The sequence below is a fragment of the Aedes albopictus genome, chromosome 3, assembly GCF_035046485.1.
Source record: "Aedes albopictus strain Foshan chromosome 3, AalbF5, whole genome shotgun sequence".
Lineage (NCBI taxonomy): Eukaryota > Metazoa > Arthropoda > Insecta > Diptera > Culicidae > Aedes > Aedes albopictus.
The window spans coordinates 152,533,619-152,553,596 of NC_085138.1; the positions used below are offsets into that span (position 1 = coordinate 152,533,619).

Sequence of the window (19,978 nt, forward strand, 5' to 3'; positions counted from 1 at the left end):
GACCCTGATTGGATCAATCCAGCCGCAAATGGATGATTGGTCCGAGAGAACCACCCTCCTACGACGTCGCATCGGCTCGGCTGTGGAATCCCCGCAAATGAATCTATGACGATTTTTATTAGGATTTCGCCGAGTCGATTGTGAGATGCGAAACGTTTTTTTTTCGCACGCTGTACTGGAGGAAGTTGCAGTGATGCCAGGTTGTTGGTTGACTCTGGATTTCTTTGGGGAAATTCTCGGAAAGTTACTTGATTTTTTTTTGAATGCAAATGAAAGAAAAAGTTATCAGTAAATAATTCGTAAAAGCAGGCTCTATACCATTCGTGACATTGGCCTAAAAAGAAAAATAAAATTCTTAACATTTTTTTTTTCATGTGAAACTAATAGTGAATACTCAATAAATATATGTAGAGAAAAGAGGCTCATCCTATAGTTATTTTAACGCAAGAACTTTTAAGTGGGCGTTTCAAATGAAACCATAAAAAAAGTACAAAAAGCAACTACAGAAGCTTAAGAGTTTTTGAATCTACCATTTTTCGGTAATAAATATTAAAGTCCTAAATTCTGAAAGAGTATCTCGGTTTTTTTACAATGCGTTCAGTCTTGTATAAGTTTGAGTCGACATTCCTGCAGATTTAACAAATGAGTTCCCAGGACAAATTTTAACCAAATTTGTCCCCAGAATCTTAGACCGGTTTTTTTGTGAGGCTTCTCAAAAACAATTCCGACAGAGTAGCGGATTCTGCAAGTAGGTGCAAAAAACGATGTCCAACACCATTTTGTAATCCAAGATGCGGCTTTGGGTTTTTCAAAATCTATGGAAACCTATGCAAAATGGGTATTTTTGGAATGGGCTTGACGAGCTTATGTCAAAAATCAATTATCGGCACAATTTTTAAATCTCTGTCAAATTGAAACACTGAATCTGAAATTGAACTTACAAATCACATCTATCTTCATAGCTTTTTCTGTGCGTGCACGTACAAGTGGCAACTCAAGATCATCTATCTTTGCACTCCTCAATGCACACATCGCTCTTTATTTTTCATTCCTCATTACTTCTAACTCTTCACATCTCACTCGTCACTGCTTTACGCTCTTCGTTCCAGACTGATTCACTATTATATGCATGTTCTTTTCAATGTCCACACCAGCTTACTTTTCACTCACTTCTCATCATTCACACTTCACTGTTCATTCTCCATTTCTCGCTTCTCACTCCTCATTTCATCACACTCCTCACACTTCACTTTTTACTACCCAGTTCACTTCTCACTTTCACGCTACTCATTGCTCAGTTCATAATTCTTCTCACTCTTTACGTTTACTCACTCCTCACCGCTCAATCTTCACTGCTCACTCAACAGACTGGACTCGAGAAAAGTGAGAAACATGAAATAATGTATAACATTTGATTGCGTGCGCAAAAATAGCTAATTTTTAACCAAGAATAGCATATTATGTTTGGGTAATACCATAATAATTTCATCAAAATCGGTTTAGAGTTGGCGCAGATATTGTCGATACTATAACATTTCATTTTGGAAACTTTGGGCATCCAATTAAAAATTGTTTAGGCTATAACTTTATTGTAAGTTCTCCAAGTAAAAGGCATCATAAGTGGTGTAAATTTCATAAAAATCGGTTCAGTACTTTTAACAATTTAAACAAAAAAAAATACGTCTTTTTTCCAAATTTTGAGAACTTTTTAAAATTTTCAAATCAGTGTGCACTATTTTGGCTATAAAACTGACAATACTGTCCCGATTTTTGAAATACTTGGGCAGTGTAAATTATTGTGTTTAACTGTTTTCAATTTGTTTATCCAAGGTTTTCAAATGGTCTCCGCCATCATTTAAACGATTTTGATGAATTTTTAATTGTATTAGCTGCACGTAATGTACTATTCCTGGTCAGAAAACTAGCTATTTGTGCACGCAATCAAAAGTTATGCATTATTTTGAGTGTCTCACTTTGTTGAGTCCAGTCTTAATTTATTCCACACTTCTCATTCCTCGTTCCTTCACAGCCTATTCCTTGCAGTTCGGTACTCACTTTTCCCTGTTCGCTTCTTATTTTTTCCCTGCTTCATGCTTTTTATTGTTTATTCTTCACTGTTAAATTCTCATTCCTTACTTTACACTGCTTTATTTTCACTCCTCACTTTTCACTGCTCATTTCTCTCTACCCTATTCTCACTATTCACTCTTCATTGTTCACTGCTCATCCCGAAATGCTCACATCTCACTTCTCACTATTCACTGCTCACTACTCGGTCTTCTTCTTCTCGCCGTGACGTCCTCACTGAGACAAAGCCCACTACTCGGCTTAGTGTTCTATGAGCAATTCCACAGTTATTAACTGAGAGCTTCCTCTGCCAATAACCATTTTTGCATGTGTACAGTCTTCAGCAAAGTTGTTCGGAGGGTCGTTGGCATCACAATGGCAAGCAGTTTGATTCGCAATTCTGCCGCTAGGTGACGCTAGTGAGCATGGAAAAATGAGCATTTTTAACTAGTTCACAAAGATGTTCGGAAGTTCATGTACATCTTTATGACATACAGTTTGGTTCGCAATTTTGCCGCTAGGTGACTCTAGTGAGCATGAAAAAATGAGCATTTTTAACTAGTTTTATCTCTCGATCCTGATAAGATAGAAAGTTCAAGTCTTCGGCAAAGTTGTTCGGAAGGTCATGGACATCATAATGACAAGCAGTTCATCCACTTCATATTCAAAAGGTTTAGGTCTGACTCATATAATATTCATGTGATTCAGGTGTATGTAATTTCAACCCGAGTGATTCGGGTCTGATTCGCTAGATATTCAAGAGGTTCAGGTCTGATTCATTTCATGTTCAATTTATTTAGGTACAATTCAGTTCATGTTCCAGTGATTCAGGGTCCAGTCACTTCATAATCATGTAATTTATTTCTGAGACATTTAAACTCAAGTGGTTAAGGTCTGATTCAATTAATATTCAAGTCATTCAGGTCTGATTCATTTCATGTTCAAATGATTCAGGGCTGTGTCATTTTAATCCAAGTGATTCAGGTCTGATTCTTTTCATATTCAGGTCTGATTTATTTCATATTCAAGTGATTCAGGTCTGATTCACTTTATATTAAAGTTATTCAGGTCTGATTCACTTTATACTCAAGCGATTCAAATCTGATTCACTTGATATTAATGATATTTAAGTGAATAAAGTCTGATTCACTTAATATTCAAGTTTATTCAGTTGATATTCAAGTGATTCAGACCTGATTCGCTTGATATTCAAAAAAATCAGGTCTGATTCTCTTCATGTTCAAGTGATTCACTATTGATTTACTTCATATTCAAGAGAATCAGGTCTGATTCACTTGATATTCAAGTAATTCAGCTATAATTCACTTCATGTTCAAGTGATTCAGGGCTGGTTCACTTCATATTGAAGAGCTTGAGGTTTAATTCACTTCATATTCATGTGGTTCATGTCTGATTCAGTTGATATTCAAGTGATTCAGGCCTGATTCACTTCACTCCCTTCAGGCCTGATTCACGTCACTCCCAGCATGGTCATGCTGGATTCCCACGCCTTTACAGTTGTGGCTATATGGGCCCCTAATAACTCCTCGGTCCTCACTGCCTAATACTTCTCACTGCCTTAATTCCACATTCTCAATTGTACACTGTTCAATCCTCACCAATCATAGCTCACTCTTCCCTTATAACGCCAGTTTCTTCACTTATCACTCGGCCCTGCTAAATTGTCACTCCACATTGCCCCACACTCCGCACTCTTTATATGTTACTCCTTACTCAGTTAACCGAAGCTTCTCATTGAACACTCTACATTGCTCACTTCTCACTCTGGGTGGGTTGGCGTGGATCTTCAATCCTATGTCCCAAAATCCTTCTAGAGATTCCTCTTGATATTTCTTTACGGATTTTTTTCAGGAATTCTGATTCAAGGCAATATTTCTCGGATTCTTCCAGAAACTCTTCCAGTTACTTATTTCTCCAAGAATTCCTTCAGTAATTTTGTCCAGGGATACCTCAAGGGGCTCTTCCAAGAACACCTATTGTCTTCTAGGAATTCTTGCTGGGATTCCTCAAAAGTTCCTGCAGCGGTTCATCAAGCAATTTCTTCAAGGATTCCTCCAGAAACTTTGGTATACCTACCAGAATACTTGTAGGTATTCCTCTAGGGATTCCTTCTGGGAATTCCTGGTGAGTTCATTCAAACAATCGCCCTAGGAATCTTACAGAAGTATCACCATTGATTCCTCCAGGGGCTTCCTCATGGATTCCTCCACTCCTCTCGTCCGTCATCCAGAAAGTTCTAGCTGGGATTCCATAAACAATCCCTGCTGTGGTTCTTCCTGCAACATTTCCTAAGTAGGACTTCTCCAGACCCATATAGCCGAGGCGGTAAACGCACGGGTATTCAGCATGACCATGCTGAGGGTGACGGGTTCGATTCCCGGTCGGTCCAGGATCTTTTCGTAAAGGAAATTTCCTTGACTTCCTTGGGCATAGAGTATCTTCGTGCCTGCCACACGATATACACATGCAAAATGGTCATTGGCAGAGGAAGCTCTCAGTTAATAACTGTGGAAGTGCTCATAGAACACTAAGCTGAGATGCAGGCTTTGTCCCAGTGAGGACGTTACGCCAAGAAGAGGAGAGAGAGAGAGGAGAGGAGGACTTCTCCAGAAATTATAGATGTGGTACATTAAGGAATTCTTCTAAAGAGTCCTCTAGAGATTTCTCCCAGCCTTTTTGCTAAGATTCTTCCGGGCAATCTTATAGAGATTCTTCAAGAATTTCTCTATTGTTTTTCTAGAGATTTCTCCAAGGACGAACTTGGGGATTCCTCCAGAAAAAATCAGCAATTTACCCAGGACTCGTCCAGAAATTCCTCCTGTGATCCTTCCAGGGCCTCCTCCATGGATTTCTCCAAAATACTTCCACCTATTCTTCTAGGGATTTTTTTAAGGGATTAATCGAAGTATTTCTTCAAGAAACTTTTCTTAGGACTTCTACTGGCATTCCCAGTGGGGTTTCTCTAGTAATTTCTGTAGAGATTCCTCCAGAAATTCATCCTAGAATTTCTATAGAAATTCCTTCTGTGAAACCTGCTTGCTTGCTTTGCTGGGATTATTCAAGGCAATTTTCCAGACTTTCCTTCAGTAATTCTTCCTTCATCCCGTAAAGGACCCCTCTAGAAGACCTCAACCAGCTCTTCCAGGGTTTTCTCTAGATATTCTTCCAGGTGTTTCTTCAAGGAACTTCTCTTGGAATTCCTGGTGTTTCAAGTCGGGCGCTGGGCAAAAGACAAAAAGACAACGGCCCGTAAGTGCGAAGAAGAGACTCGAACAAGTTAGGTTCGTTTCCCCCTTATGTGTGCCGGTTTGATGATTGTTTTTGGAACCCCCATATTTCACCGGTGCTCATTGGTGAGCTCGTTTCATGCTGTTATTTTAGTGTGAAAGTTTGAAAGAATGTTATTCTCCCTTATCACAAAACGTTGTTACTGTTTGCCCCTTCCTATTGAAAAACACTCTTTCCAGTGATAGAAGTGGAGAAGCAGAGGTGATCTCGTTCTCTATAAAGTTTGGAATTCTCGAAGGTGCACATTGAGAATGGTAAGCTACTTCAAAGCTCCGTTTGCGAGTTCCTTGCGCAATTTCGATTCTTCTGGTCAATCGTGGAGTAGCAACTATGAACCGTACGGCCATCTATGCTCATGCTCAAAGAACTTCTCTTATGGATCTTTCAGTCATTATTGATGTAGTTTCTCTAGAAATTCCAGTAGAAAATCCTCAAGCAATTCCTCCCAAGATTTCAGTAGAAATTCAATACGGTACCTTCCGATTTTTTTTAGGGATTGTGTCAGGCATTTTCCGTGGTATTCCTTCAGAAATTAATGCTAAGATTACTCAAGATAATTTTCCTAGGATTCTTGCAGAAGTTCATCTGGTGACTCCTCCAGGAGTTTCTTCAGAGATTCCTTCTGATATTCCTCATGGGATTCCTCCAACAACTTCGCACAGTCGTCCCCCAGGAATTCAAGAAAACGTTTCTTAACCGAAGTAACATTTTTTAGTCAAATAGACTTGAAGAGGTTCTATGAACCATCATAAAACCACAATAAAAGATATTAGGTTTTATGAAGGTTTTCAAAACCTCTAACAAGACTAATTAGTAATCAAAATGTTACTTGAGAAGCAATTCCTACTGTATTTTTTCCAGCAATTTCGCCTAGGACTTCTCCAGAAATTCTTCTAGGGATTCTTCTAAAGATTTTTCCAGCGATTCCTTCTGGAATTCTTATTGAGATTATTCAAAACAATCTTCTTGATATTCTTCCAGAAATTCCTCCGGTTCCTCCAGGAATCCTTTCAAAAATACTCTTTCAGGAGTTCCATAATCACAAGGGATTCCATGTCACATAATGGTGTTTGTTAATTTTCGAAAAATGATCCGCAGTATCGGTGCCCGTGATATTCGCAAATCGATTCCAAAATGTTCAAAAATAGGTATTTCGGATAACATAAACCAGCTCCTTTCGCATGACTTTTTGCTTTTCTCTTACACCAAAGTGTACTGAAAGGCTATATGTTCACTAAAAAAAATCGATAGAAGACTCGGAGGGTCAAGTCACATATACCAATCAACTCAAGAACGACGAATTGAGATGATGTCTGTATGTGTGTATGTGTGTATGTCTGTGCGCAAAACAAGTTCACTCACTTTTGAGGCACTTTCCATTGACCGATTTTATATTATTTATTTATTATAGCTCGAATCAAACTGGAATTTTACCGCATTGTTTGCTATTGAAAATGGTCCGAATCGGTCATGGCGTTCCGAAGTTATGACCGTTTCAATGTTCCGAACCAGCACCGGTAGAACTGGCCGACACATCAAGCTGCGGCAATTTTTGTAACCATGCAATAAGGGGTATATTAGGTATGCGGAAGATGTCTGGAGTCTTAAAATGGCGACCAGAGTATCCAAGATGACGGCGATTTGGCGATTGTTAACTGGTGTTTCGCTCTAAAACCACGCCATATAGGTTTATTCGGTATGAGAAAGATGTCTGAAGTCCAAAAATGGTGACCAAAATATCCTAGATGGCGGTTTCAAATCCAAGATGGTGTTTTAAACTCCAAGATGGCGGCTCCAAATTCAAGATGGCGGCTATTTAATGGAGCTTTAGCTTCTAAAGCATGCAATATGGATATATTTGGTATGGTGAAGATGTCTGGAGTCCAAAAATGGCAACAAGAATATCCAAGATGGCGGCTCAAAATTCAAGATGGCGGCTGTTTAATAGTGTTCCAGACCCTAATAAAGAAGATGTCTGGAGCCCAAAAATGGTGACCAGAATATCTAAGAGGGCAGCCTAAAATCTAATATGGCGGCTCCAAATTCAAGATGGCGGCTATTTCATGGAGTTTCAGACCCTAAAACCATGCAATATGGGTATATTTGGTATGAGGAAGATGTCTAGAGTCCAAAAATGATGATCAGAATACCCAAGATGGTGGCCTGAAATCCTCGATGGTAACTCCAAATGTAAGATGGCGGCTGTTTATTGGAGTTTTGGCCCCTGAAACCATGTCAAATGAGTATATTTTGTATGGAGAAGATGTTCGGTGTCTAATAGTGGTGACCAGAATATGCAAGATGGCGGCTGTTTAATGGAGCTTTAGGCTCTAAAACTATCACATATAGGTATATTTGATATGGAAGTCGTGTCTTTGACTACCTGCAGCGACGCTGCGCTCACGCTGTGTACCTGTACCACATGCATGCATTTTTCATGATGCTACTATTAATTTCTTGCAAAGAGATATATAAATTGACAATCTGGCATCACTGCTATGAAAACGACTTCCTATTCTTTTGTGCGAGAACAGAAAACTGAATCAACGAACAAAACAAGAGAAAAAAAACTAAAGCGCAGAGTAGTGAAATGTGATTTGGAGGCATGCAACCAAGCTTTCAGGTCTATGTGCAACAGACGCAACGAAAGAAAGTGTGATAGAAAAAACATCATCCTCAACAACAACAACAGCAACAACACATAAAGACCCGTAGCCCGGATCAAAGGAGGTACCTCATATCCTTGCTTCATGGACATGTGGTTTCTGGGGGCCGGCCAGCCGCTGTACGAGTCCATATCCTTGGTGTGCTGGCCACATTGCTGATGAAGCAAATGCAGCCCCGAAACGCATCGAATTCATCATCGTCGTCGTGATCGTCGTCATCGTCCGAGTTCGGTTGGTCGTCGTCGTCGTCGTAGGCCATCGTGGTTGGACGTTTCCAGGCAGCCAAGCCAAGCGTGCCGAAACGAAGATCGAGACGAAGGATTATTCCCGGCAAACGACGACGACCGGGATTGCGATTTTCGTTTGAAGTGTATGCACACGCAGTATTGTGCGTCCGGGGGTCCGGAGGTCGTCCGAGGAGGGATACAGAGAGAGACGGATTGCAATTACCATGGGTAACGTGGCGGCAATGTCGGATTTCCATCGATGCGTGAGGTTAGAACCGGGACCGGGGGAAAAATGAAAGAGAAAGATAGACAAGAGATTGAGATGAGATTTTGATAGACATCTGCAGGTGCTGCAATTGCGTTTACATGGATTGGGTATTACTAGTATCGATGAAACTGGTGAGGCCTAAAAGATATTGGGAATTGTACTACTAATATTCAAATTACTTTTCAAGCTCTACCATAAACTATACAACATTTAATTTGTAACCTGTAATACAATTTACGTTTAAAATCCCTTTCTTCACTTTCTTGCTTCTGGCGTAACATTCAAATTGGGATAAAACATGCCTCTCAGCTTAGTGTTCTATGAGCACTTCCATAGTTATTACTGACATCTTCCTCTGCCAATGACCATCTGTATATCGTGTGGCAGGGACGAAGATATTCTATGCCCAAGGAAGCCAAAGATTTTACCTTTACGAAAAGTTCATGGACCGACAAGGAATCGAGCCCGTCAACACCAGCATGGTCATGCTGAATATCAGACATTTCTCCTGAAATTCCTCCTAAAATTCTCTGTAATTTCTTCAGGAATTCCACTGGAATATCTCATGGCATTTCTCCAGGAATTCCTCATGTAAATCCTCTTGGAAGTCCTCATGAAATTCCTCGTGGAATTCTTGGGATTCCTCTTGGAATTTCTCCATAAAACCCTCCATGAAATTCACCTGGAATTCCTCCATTATTTTTTCCAGGAATTCCTCCTGAAATTCCTTTAGGAATTCTTTCTGGAATTCCTCCGGGAGTTCCCCCTGAAATTCCTTCAGGAATTACTCCTGGAATTCCTTCAGGAATCCCTCCAAGAATTCCTCCTGGAATTTTTCCAGGAATTTCTCCTGGAATTGATTCAGAAATTCCTCCTGGAATTCATCCAGAAATTCCTTCTGGAATTCCTCCAGGAATTTCTCCTGAAAATCCTCCTGGAAATCTTCCGGGAGTTTCTCCTGGAATTCCTCTCCTGGATCTCTTCCAGGAATTCTTCCTGGATCTCTTCCAGGAATTCTTCCTGGATCTCCTCCAGGAAATCCTCCTGGAATTCTTCCTGAGATTCCTCCAGGAATTCCCCCTGAAATTCCTCCTGGAATTCCTCCTGAAACTCCTCCTGGAATTCCTTCTGGAATTCCTCCTGGAGTTCCTTCTGGAACTCCTCCTGGAACTCCTTCTGGAATTCCTCCTGGAATTCCTTCTGGAATTCCTCCTGGAATTCCTTCTGGAATTCCTCCTGGAATTCCTTCTGGAATTCCTCCTGCAATTCCTTCTGGAATTCCTCCTGCAATTCCTTCTGGAATTCCTCCTGGAATTCCTTCTGGAATTCCTCCTGCAATTCCTTCTGGAATTCCTCCTGCAATTCCTTCTGGAATTCCTCCTGCAATTCCTTCTGGAATTCCTCCTGCAATTCCTTCTGGAATTCCTCCTGCAATTCCTTCTGGAATTCCTCCTGCAATTCCTTCTGAAATTCCTCCTGGAATTCCTTCTGGAATTCCTCCTAGAATTCCTTCTGGAATTCCTCCTGGAATTCCTTCTGAAATTCCTCCTGCAATTCCTTCTGGAATTCCTCCTGCAATTCCTTCTGAAATTCCTCCTGGAATTCCTTCTGTAATTTCACCTGGAATTCCTTCTGGAATTCCTCCTGGAATTCCTTCTGGAATTCTTTCTGGAATTCCTCCTGAAATTCCTTCTGGAATTCCTCCTGGAATTCCTTCTGGAATTACTCCTGGAATTCCTTCTGGAATTACTCCTGGAATTCCTTCTAGAATTACTCCTGGAATTCCTTCTGGAATTACTCCTGGAATTCCTTCTGGAATTACTCCTGCAATTCCTTCTGAAATTCCTCCTGGAATTCCTTCTGTAATTTCACCTGGAATTCCTTCTGGAATTCCTCCTGGAATTCCTTCTGGAATTCTTTCTGGAATTCCTCCTGAAATTCCTTCTGGAATTCCTCCTGGAATTCCTTCTGGAATTACTCCTGCAATTCCTTCTGGAATTCCTCCTGCAATTCCTTCTGAAATTCCTCCTGGAATTCCTTCTGTAATTTCACCTGGAATTCCTTCTGGAATTCCTCCTGGAATTCCTTCTGGAATTCTTTCTGGAATTCCTCCTGAAATTCCTTCTGGAATTCCTCCTGGAATTCCTTCTGGAATTACTCCTGGAATTCCTTCTGGAATTACTCCTGGAATTCCTTCTAGAATTACTCCTGGAATTCCTTCTGGAATTACTCCTGGAATTCCTTCTGGAATTACTCCTGGAATTCCTTCTGGAATTACTCCTGGAATTCCTTCTGGAATTACTCCTGGAATTCCTTCTAGAATTACTCCTGGAATTGCATCTGGAATTCCAGAACGAATTACTCCTGGAATTCCAGAAGGAATTACTCCTGGAATTCCAGAAGGAATTACTCCTGGAATTCCTTCTGGAATTACTCCTGGAATTCCTTCTGGAATTCCTCCTGGAATTCCATCTGGAATTCCTCCTGGAATTCCTTCTGGAATTACTCCTGGAATTCCTTCTGGAATTACTCCTGGAATTCCTTCTGGAATTCCTCCCGGAATTCCTTCTGGAATTCCTCCAGGAATTCTCTCTGGAATTCCTCCTGGAATTCCTCCTGGAATTCCTCCTGGAATTCCTCCTGGAATTCCTCCTGGAATTCCTTCTGGAATTCCTCCTAGAAATCCTTCTGGAATTACTCCTGGAATTTGTTCTAGAGGTCCTCCTGGAATTCTTCCAGAAGTTTCTTCAGGAACTCCTCATAGAATTTCCCCAGGAATTCCTCCTAGAAAAGGATTCTTTATTTACGATGGAATACAAACCCACTAAGCATCACGACATGCTGAGATTCACTACATAGATTTTCCATGGAATGGAAAGTATCGAGTACCAAGTACACCGTTCAAAATAAGCAATCTCAATGGGTTCAATCAATTTATCGCTACATTTTTACCTGAAACATGGCAGCAATCTCAGTAAATCATCCATTCTTCTTACCCAACATCGGACTTATGTACGCTATCGTTTCGACCTAACATTCACTCCATTGCCCGAAAAGGGCGCGAGAACACGCGAATGGGAAAATAGCCAGCCATAAAATCATAATTCGTGCTCTTTCGCGAAATAAAAAAAGAAAAAAAAAATCCGCGTCCATACCCCTTCTACTACACACGGACGGGTCCGGGTGGTCCGTCCGCTGAACAACACACTTAGCTGGACCTTCGCGTGAACCACCACCGCGAGTTGCTTCCTGCCAGCTCTAATTTTCGTCCCGCTGCGCTGGCTGGCTGATACCTACCTACTAGTCGTCGCGCAGGAGGGTGTCGGTCGGTCGGTCGGTCGGTCTTGGCTGGTGTTGGACCAACTCTGTGCGCTGTGTGTCCGAGTCTGCTGGCTGAGAGAGTAGTCCAAGCTGTAGCGTTAATTGAAAAATGCTAGCGAGTGAAATTGAGTGCGGGGTGGAGTGGGAAAAAGAAGTTATTCAGCGGACAGAGTCCGTTTCCGTGGCTGCGGCGGCATGGCGGCCGGCGCCGGAATAGAGCGATGAGAGTCACGGCAAACGAAAGAAAGCGGGAATATTTAAAATACTGAAAAAATTAGCTTAAGGGTGGAAAATTTTTATATCAAAGTTATTTTTTAATTGAATTTTTTTTTCTTACCACTTTCTCTCGCTTTTCGCGCCGAGGGTAGTGGACTGTTTGAGCGGGTTCGGCCAGCTAGCTAGCGTCCAACAGAGTGTCAGGGTGAAAATAAAGATGGAAAGAAAAGTGAACTCGGTTCGGCGGAAAACGCACTCCGGGGATGTAGTGGGTTGTACTGCTCCGGGCGAAGCTTTTTGCAGAGGGGAAATGAGTGGATGATGATTTCGGAACAAAGTATGAACAAAAGATTAAGACAATAGAATGACTTCGCCTATGATTTTTAGAGTGCTGGTTTTGGGTTGAGAAAATTGCATTTTCATCAGAAATTTAACCTTCCAAGTGCATCGGGGTCGTTTTTGGCCAGAAGATACACTAATTATACTGTTATTTCGGAAAGTAGTAAGATGTCATAACATTTCCTTTCTTTCGATATTAAATTTTTCTTGCTAAAATCAGTGAAAAATAATTGTTGTAATTCCTTGCGATTCCATGGATGAACTTCTAAAAAGGAATTCTTGGAGAAATTGTTAAAAGAATTCGTTGTTGAATTCTAAAACAACTTTCAGGAACCTTACCGTTCCTATAAAAGTAAGAAGTCTCCAGTTAGCCTAGTGGATCGCCAATCCAGAGACGGCGGGTTCGATTCCCGTTCCAGTCGGCAAAATTGCCTAGACTCCCTGGGCATAGTGTATCATTGTACTTGCCTCACATTATACAAATTCATGCAATGACAGGCAAAGGAAAGCTCTTCAATTAATAACAGTGGAAATGCTCTAAGAACACTAAGTTGAAGCGAGACAGCCAAGTTCCAGTGGGGACGTAGAGCCATAAAGAAGAAGAAAAAGAAGAAGACTAACTGAAAGAATTCCTTTAATTTAGCCAAAAAAAATCTGCAGGTATTTATGGAGGCATGCCGAGGGAAATTCTTGGGTGCATCCCTGGAACTTGTTGGAAGAAATGTGAAATTTCTGAAGGAATTACTAAATGAAATTCTAAAGGCATCCCTGGAAAAAATCCTGAAAGGGTTCCTGGATTGATTCGTAGTGGAATTCATGAAGAAATTCTTGAATAAATTGCAGAAGAAACTCTAGTAGAAATTCGTGGAGGAATGCCTAGAGAAATTCCTGGAAGAACCTCCGGAAGACTTCCAGAAGGAATCTCTTAAAAAAATTCCGAAAAAATCTCTGAAGGAATTCCCGGAGGAATCCTTTCTGGAAAAATTCGAGCAGGAATCTCTGAAGGAATTCCAGGAGGAATCTGGAACATTCCTGTAAAAAATTCAGAAAGAATACTAAGACGAATTACTGGACAAATTCCAGGATGAAATTCCTGCAGTAATTCCAGGATGTAATCCTGGAGAGATTCAAGTAAAAATTCCTGCAGGGATTCCAGGAGAAAGTCCTGGAGGAATACCAGGCCAAATTCCTAGACGAGTTTCTGAAGAAATCTCAAGAGGAAATCCTGTAAGAACTCCGAGAGAAATTTAAGAAAACATTCTTGCAGAAATTTCAGGAGGAATTCCAGGAGGAATTCCTGGAAGAATTCCATGAGGAACTTCTGGAATCCCAGGAAGAATTCCTGGAGGGAATCCAGGAGGAATTACAAGAGGAATTCCTTGAAGAATTCCTTGAACAATTCCAGGAGGTCTTCTCGGAGGAATTTCAGGACAAATTCCTTGAGGAATTTTCTGGAGGAATTCCAGGAGGAATTACAGTAGCAATTCCTGGAGGAATCCCAGGAGCAATTCCTGGAGGAATTCCAGGAGCATTTCCTGGAGGAATTCCAGGAGCATTTCCTGGAGGAATTCCAGGAGCAGTTCCTGTAGGAATTCCAGAAGCAGTTCCTGCAGGAAATCCAGGAGCAGTTCCAGGAGGGAATCCAGGAGCAGTTCCTGGAGGAATTCCAGGAGCAATTCCGGGAGGAATTCCAGGAGCAATTCCTGGAGGAATTCCAGGAGTAGACATGTGCGCCGAAGCAGTTTTCACCGGCGGCGGCGTGTATAGTAATTTGAGGCAGCGGCGGCGGCGACGCCGGCGCCACGCCGTACATCCTATTCGGCGGCGGCGGCGGCGTAATCGGCGTGACCAATTTTTTTATTATTATTTCTTTAGTGAAGTGCAATTTCTAGTCATTAAAAAACGTCAATACAGAATAATTTGTTTTTCTTTTGTGCCTAAATTACTATTTTCATCTATTTTGTATAACAGGTTTTAAGGTTCTCCAGAAAATTCTGAATAGATTCTTCTGTAAGTTTCTCCAAGAGGCTTTCTAGAAGATCCTCAGATATTCCTCCAAAAGTGGAATCGTAAACTACCCTAGAGATTTTTAAAAACCTTCCTTCAGGGATTCTTTCAGATTTTTTTCCGGTGACCCTTAAAAAATCCCTTCAGAGTTTCTTTCAGGAGTTCCTTTAGAAATCACTTCAGGATGTATTTCTTAACGTTTCTCCAGGGAATTCTGCTTGGAATTACTGCACAGCATTCTCTAGTTTTCCACGCATTGCATCAGAAATTCATTGTCAAAATTCACATTTTAAGAAATTTATTTTGGCGATTCCTTAATGAATACTTATAAGTTCCCCTAGGGAAATTGTATCAGGAAATTTTATCCACTAATATCATTCAGAAATTGCGCAAGAAATTCATAAAGAATCAAGAAGTATGTCCAAGAGTTCTTTCAGGGTTTGTTCCAAATCATTCTTCAAAAAATCATTAGGAGATTTATTCACGAATTCTTCTAGTACTTTGTTTACACTTTCTTCACGGATTTCTGTAGAATTTTTTAAGGATTCCTTCAGAAACTTCTTCATGATTTAATTCAGAAACTCCTCAAAAATGTCCTTTAGAAATGCCTTCAAGGATTTTCTCAGAAATTTCTCAGAAAATTCTACAAAAAATTCCTCCAAAGCCATCTTACGAGTTTTTTTTTCATCCCTCTATTGGGGAAATTAAGCCACTGCGTCCAATTAACTAAACTTTTGTCCTTTTGTAATGAATCTCAGGAGTTCTACCAGGTATTCCCAAGGGACTTCTCCACGAGCTCCCGCAAGGATTGTTTCTGAAATAGTTTCAATAAAACTAAATCTCATCAGGATGTTTTTTGAACATTTTTTTAGAACTTTTCTCAAGTAACCTTCGAGAAGTAACTCCAACATGGTTTACGTCATTTCATAAAATACTTCTGTAAACATCTGTGGAGGAATATGTCAAAGAATTCCCGGAGGAGCCTCTAAAGGAACCCCAGGAAATATTTTTGAAAAAAAAACCGCTGAAAATTCTCTGAAAATTCTGAAAATAATTCAAGAATTCAAGAATTAGAAATTCAGTATTAACTAATTTTACTGTGAATTAGCGACAAAACGGGAATTTTATGAAAATTTTTCCGATCACGAGTAAAATATATTGCTTTTTCCTGAGTACGGTCTAGAAACTGAACTTAAAGTGTTGTGGTGCTTTGCTGAATAAAGTAAAAAATCAGCAAAGGAATGCACCGACTTTCAGTAGTTTTTGTTCGATTACCAAACTTTCATTAAAACAAATGAAAACATACTTCTCTCTTGGGCCAGCTGTCAAACAACAAGAGTACCAGCAGCACTACAATATTTTTTGAAATATAGCTGCAATTGCAATTTCCTTTCCAATCTGGGCAAGTAATAACAATCAATGATCATAACATCGGACAGGTAAGATAGGTAATTGTGCTAATAGGTTCTAACAGAAAGCAGACGCAGCTTATATGCCAACAAGATCATCCGGCACTTCAGCAGGCTTTACTTCATATAAGCATCTACAGCTGCAAGCCCTTGCTGTGGTATGAGCTGCGTGGCTTCCCATGTTCTACTCCGATCGTCGTTGATTTTTGTTTCACCCAGCGAGGCAAGAAGATCTGGAATAATAATGCATGAGCCGGATAACCGGGCTCCGAAAATCATCCGGAAAACTGAGAAGCACAGCACAACAAAAAATCAACAAACAAAATACCGCGAAAGCCAGTAAAGTTTCCCTACAAAATATACTGACTTGTTCGGTAATTTTTGACAATCGATTTTTTTCAATTTACTGACTTTTGGTAACTGTAAAACTACTGGGTATTCAGCAGTTCAAAAACCCAGTAAAATATTACCGAAGTCGGTAATCAAAACTAGCTGTGTTGGAGGAATTTCTGAATAAATTGTCTTTCTAATTCCTGAAGAAATTCCTGGAGATATTCTTGAACGAATCGCTGCAGGCTTATATGAAAGTATCTCAGGGAATTTTCTGAAATAGTTCTAGAAAGAGTTCCTAAACAAATTGCTGAAAACTCTCCTTCAGAAACCCTTGATTGAAGTCCTACAAGGATTTATTAAAAAAAATATTTAGAAATCTTCCAAGAGAAATCTCTGACAATAATTCATGGACGAAGTTGAAAGAATTCCAGGATGAATTCATTAACATATTTTTAAAGGAATCCCTGAAAGAATGTCTAGAGGAATATTTTAACTGTACAAGTTCCTAGAAATATCCAAAGGAATGACCTAATACATATGCATACGGAAAAAAAATCTGTTCTAATATTATCACTGTCATTGGTATCAGATTTAAACAGGTTGGTGAGAAAAAAAATCTTTGTTTTTTTCTCATCGGCGTGGGAAATTTTGTTCGGCGGCGTGCAAAAATACGAACAGCGGCGCGCCGGGTCAATTTAACTGGCGGCGGCGGCGTGGAAAAATCGTCGGCGACGGCGGCGCGGCGCGGCGGGGCACACGTCTATCCAGGAGCAATTCCTGGAGGAATTCCAGGAGCAGTTCCTGGAGGAAATCCAGGAGCAGTTCCTGGAGGCATTCCAGGATCAATTCCTGGAGGAATTTCAGGAGGAATTCCAGCAGGAATTCCTGGAGGAGTAGCTGGACGAATTACTGAAGGAATTAATGGAGGAATTCCTGGAGAAATTGCTGGGGGAATGGAGGGATTCCTGGAGGACTTCCCGGAGGACTTCCTGGAGGAATTCATGGAGGAATTTCTGGAGAAATTCCTGGAGGAAATGATGGAGAAATTCCAGGAGAGAATCCTACAGGAATTAGTTGAGGAATTCCTGGAGAAAGTCCAGGAGGCATTCCTGGAGGAATTCCTGGAGGAATTCCTGGAGGAATTCCTGGAGGAATTCCAGGAGAAATTCCAGGAGGAATTCCAGGAGGAATTCCAGGAGAAATCCCAAGAGGAATTCTAGGAGGAATTCATGGAGAAATTCCTAAAGGAAATATTGAAGGAATTCCTGGAGAAATTCCTAGAGGAATTCCAGAAGAAATAATGGAGGAATAAATGAAGGAATTGCTGGTGAAATTGCTGGAGGAATTCCTACACAATTTCCTGTAGGACTTCCTGGAGGAATTCCTGGAGGACTTCCTGGAAGCAATAATGGAGAAATTTCTGGAGAAAATCCTGCATGAACTAGTTGAGGAATTCCTGGGGGAATTCCTGGAGAAATTCCAGGAGCAATTCCTGGAGGAATCCCAGAAGAAATTCCAAGAGGGATTCTAGGAGGAATTCCTGGAGGAATTCATGGAGAAATTCCTAAAGGAAATATTGAAGGAATTCCAGGAGAAATTCCTGGAGGAATTAATGGAGGAATTCCTGAAAGTATAAATGGAGAAATTCCTGGAGAAATTCCAGGAGCAATTCCTGGAGGAATCCCAGAAGAAATTCCAGGAGGAATTCTAGGAGGAATTTCTGGAGGAATTCCCGGCATATCATTATCATTAGTATTTTTCAAACGTCGTCCGTGACATTGATCTTAATTATTCGGGAAAGAGCGGTTTTTCCGTGACTTTCTTGTAGAACTGGTCTAGCCACACAAGTTGTTATTCTCAGGTTGAGCTTCTAAAAAAAGCTGGATGTGTTTGAATTTTGATATATCGAAATGACATTTTCAGCAGACATTTTCGATATTACTATATCGAACTGGTGCCTTTGTGCTGCTTTCACTTTTCTACCCTGTCCACGGTAGAATGATGAGCACGATGTTGTTGTTGTGAGGCTGTTGTTTCTCTTACAGTTCAATTGATCCATTATTAGTTGTGGTTCGCCGTTATCCAAATTTCTCGTTCTTCCTGCTGGTGCTTCTTGCTCCGGAAGACTGAGTTTTAGTTCTATGTGGGTTTTGTTCAGGAATTGCTTCTGGTACTTCTCCAAACATTAATTCTGGGATTCTTCGAACCAGTGTATCAGTTATTATACCATTTAATTCCGCCCTCTTTTGCTTTTTCTTTAACAGATACGCGTATTTCGACTGCCACTTGTAATCTTCCTCAGTGTCAGGGTATTCTGCTTAGAGGGTTCGAAAAGTCGGTACATGATTAGTTCTGGGATTCTTCTAAAAGATCATTCTATGACAGGACTCGACACTGAAGAAGTCTGTAGATAAGTCACTGATGAAATAGGCCTATCTTTCCGGAGATAAAAAAAAATAATGAAATTTGAAGGAATTTGCATTTGTATCAAAGGTATCGGTTTGAAAATTGATGAGTCTCTTCAAATGATATATCTCCAATAATTTGCTGAAACTTTGAACATGTATTTTCAATCTATTTATGCACAAATAAAACCTTTTTGTATAAAGTGATTATATTTGCGCCAAAATAAAACTGCTTTCATTCGTCCCGTGCACCGCACGCTGGCGCACATTCGGGCTGATTGATAACATAGAATTAATTTCGCCCAAGCGGCCGCCCTTCGATTTGCATACGGCGCGCGAGCGAGCGGCGGGCAACATCAACCCGTCAAAATTTGTACAGGCACCAGCACCACCAACCACCACCACGACTGACTCCGTTTCCAGTCAGCCAGTGTTCATAATGGATAGAGTAGCATATAGTTGGCGGCAACGCGGCAGCAACCATCGCATCGCCATCGCTGTCGACCAGCCAGCGTCAGGAAAAAAAATCTAATTAAAAATGTTCAGTTTAAAATTCGTTCAAGCAAATATTTTTCTTCTCGTATCTCGTTACTTTGCTTTGATTCAATTTTTTCGCCGGCATACAGTTTCGACACGAAATGTTCTACCCGTCGTCGTCGAGCAGCAAGCAGCCTCCTGCATTTCGCGTCCCTTTCCCCAAGAGTGGGGGAGGCTTCATCATTTGCGCGAAGCTTCTACCCCTGTCGCTGTTGTGCATATAGACATCAGTACCATCGCCACCGTCGTCATCGGACCGGTCGTCGGTACTACTACCCCCTCTGGTCATTTCGCGCTATGGACATCATTTATGATGTCCTTGTCCAGGGTGTTTGGTAGCTTCGAGCCGAATACCGACCTAGCACCGAACCAGACGTTTCGTGTCGGTGTGCTATCTTTTTGAAATTTTTGTCATTCACGGTGCAGTCTTTTTTCTCCAAGCACTTCTTCTGATGAAGTAATTTTTGCTTATGAATAAAATGTATATTATAGCCAAATCGGAATGTTGAAATTCAGCTAATCAAGATAATATTACTTATCAGCGTAAATCCTGTTACAGATTCAGAAACTTCTGAGCTCCACAACAGTTAGAACAGTTCGGTACATCTCAGATGAACCGATGTCCAACGATATATGTCAATCAGACTTGTTTAAAATTGGCACACGGAATAATTGAACAGAGCATTATCAAAGTGTAGACTTCAAGTTATTAACACTAGGGATCCATACGCAATAGGGTGGCCCACACTTATATGAAGAACAAACATTTTGAAAAATTTCAAGTCTTACTTAACTAAGGTTGCGCATTTGGCCACGTTTTCCCATGTAATTGCTTCGTGGCCGAGTGGTTAGCGGCGTCAGTTGTTTAGGTGTC

At 40.8% G+C, this 19,978-nt stretch overlaps 1 protein-coding gene across 3 annotated transcripts in view; it reads right to left on the reverse strand.

Annotated features, from left to right (window-relative positions):
* Nucleotides 1-19,978, reverse strand: part of LOC109431918 (zinc finger protein rotund) — a 518,068-nt gene that overhangs the window by 124,344 nt on the left and 373,746 nt on the right. For 2 of the 3 annotated variants that reach the window (XM_062860804.1, XM_062860805.1), the window contains one exon: nucleotides 8,111-8,197. The exons of the other annotated variant lie outside the window; for it this stretch is intronic. In XM_062860804.1, the coding sequence (XP_062716788.1) occupies nucleotides 8,111-8,197 (87 nt within the window). The remainder of the gene's footprint in view (nucleotides 1-8,110; nucleotides 8,198-19,978) is intronic. 3 annotated transcript variants of the gene reach the window in all.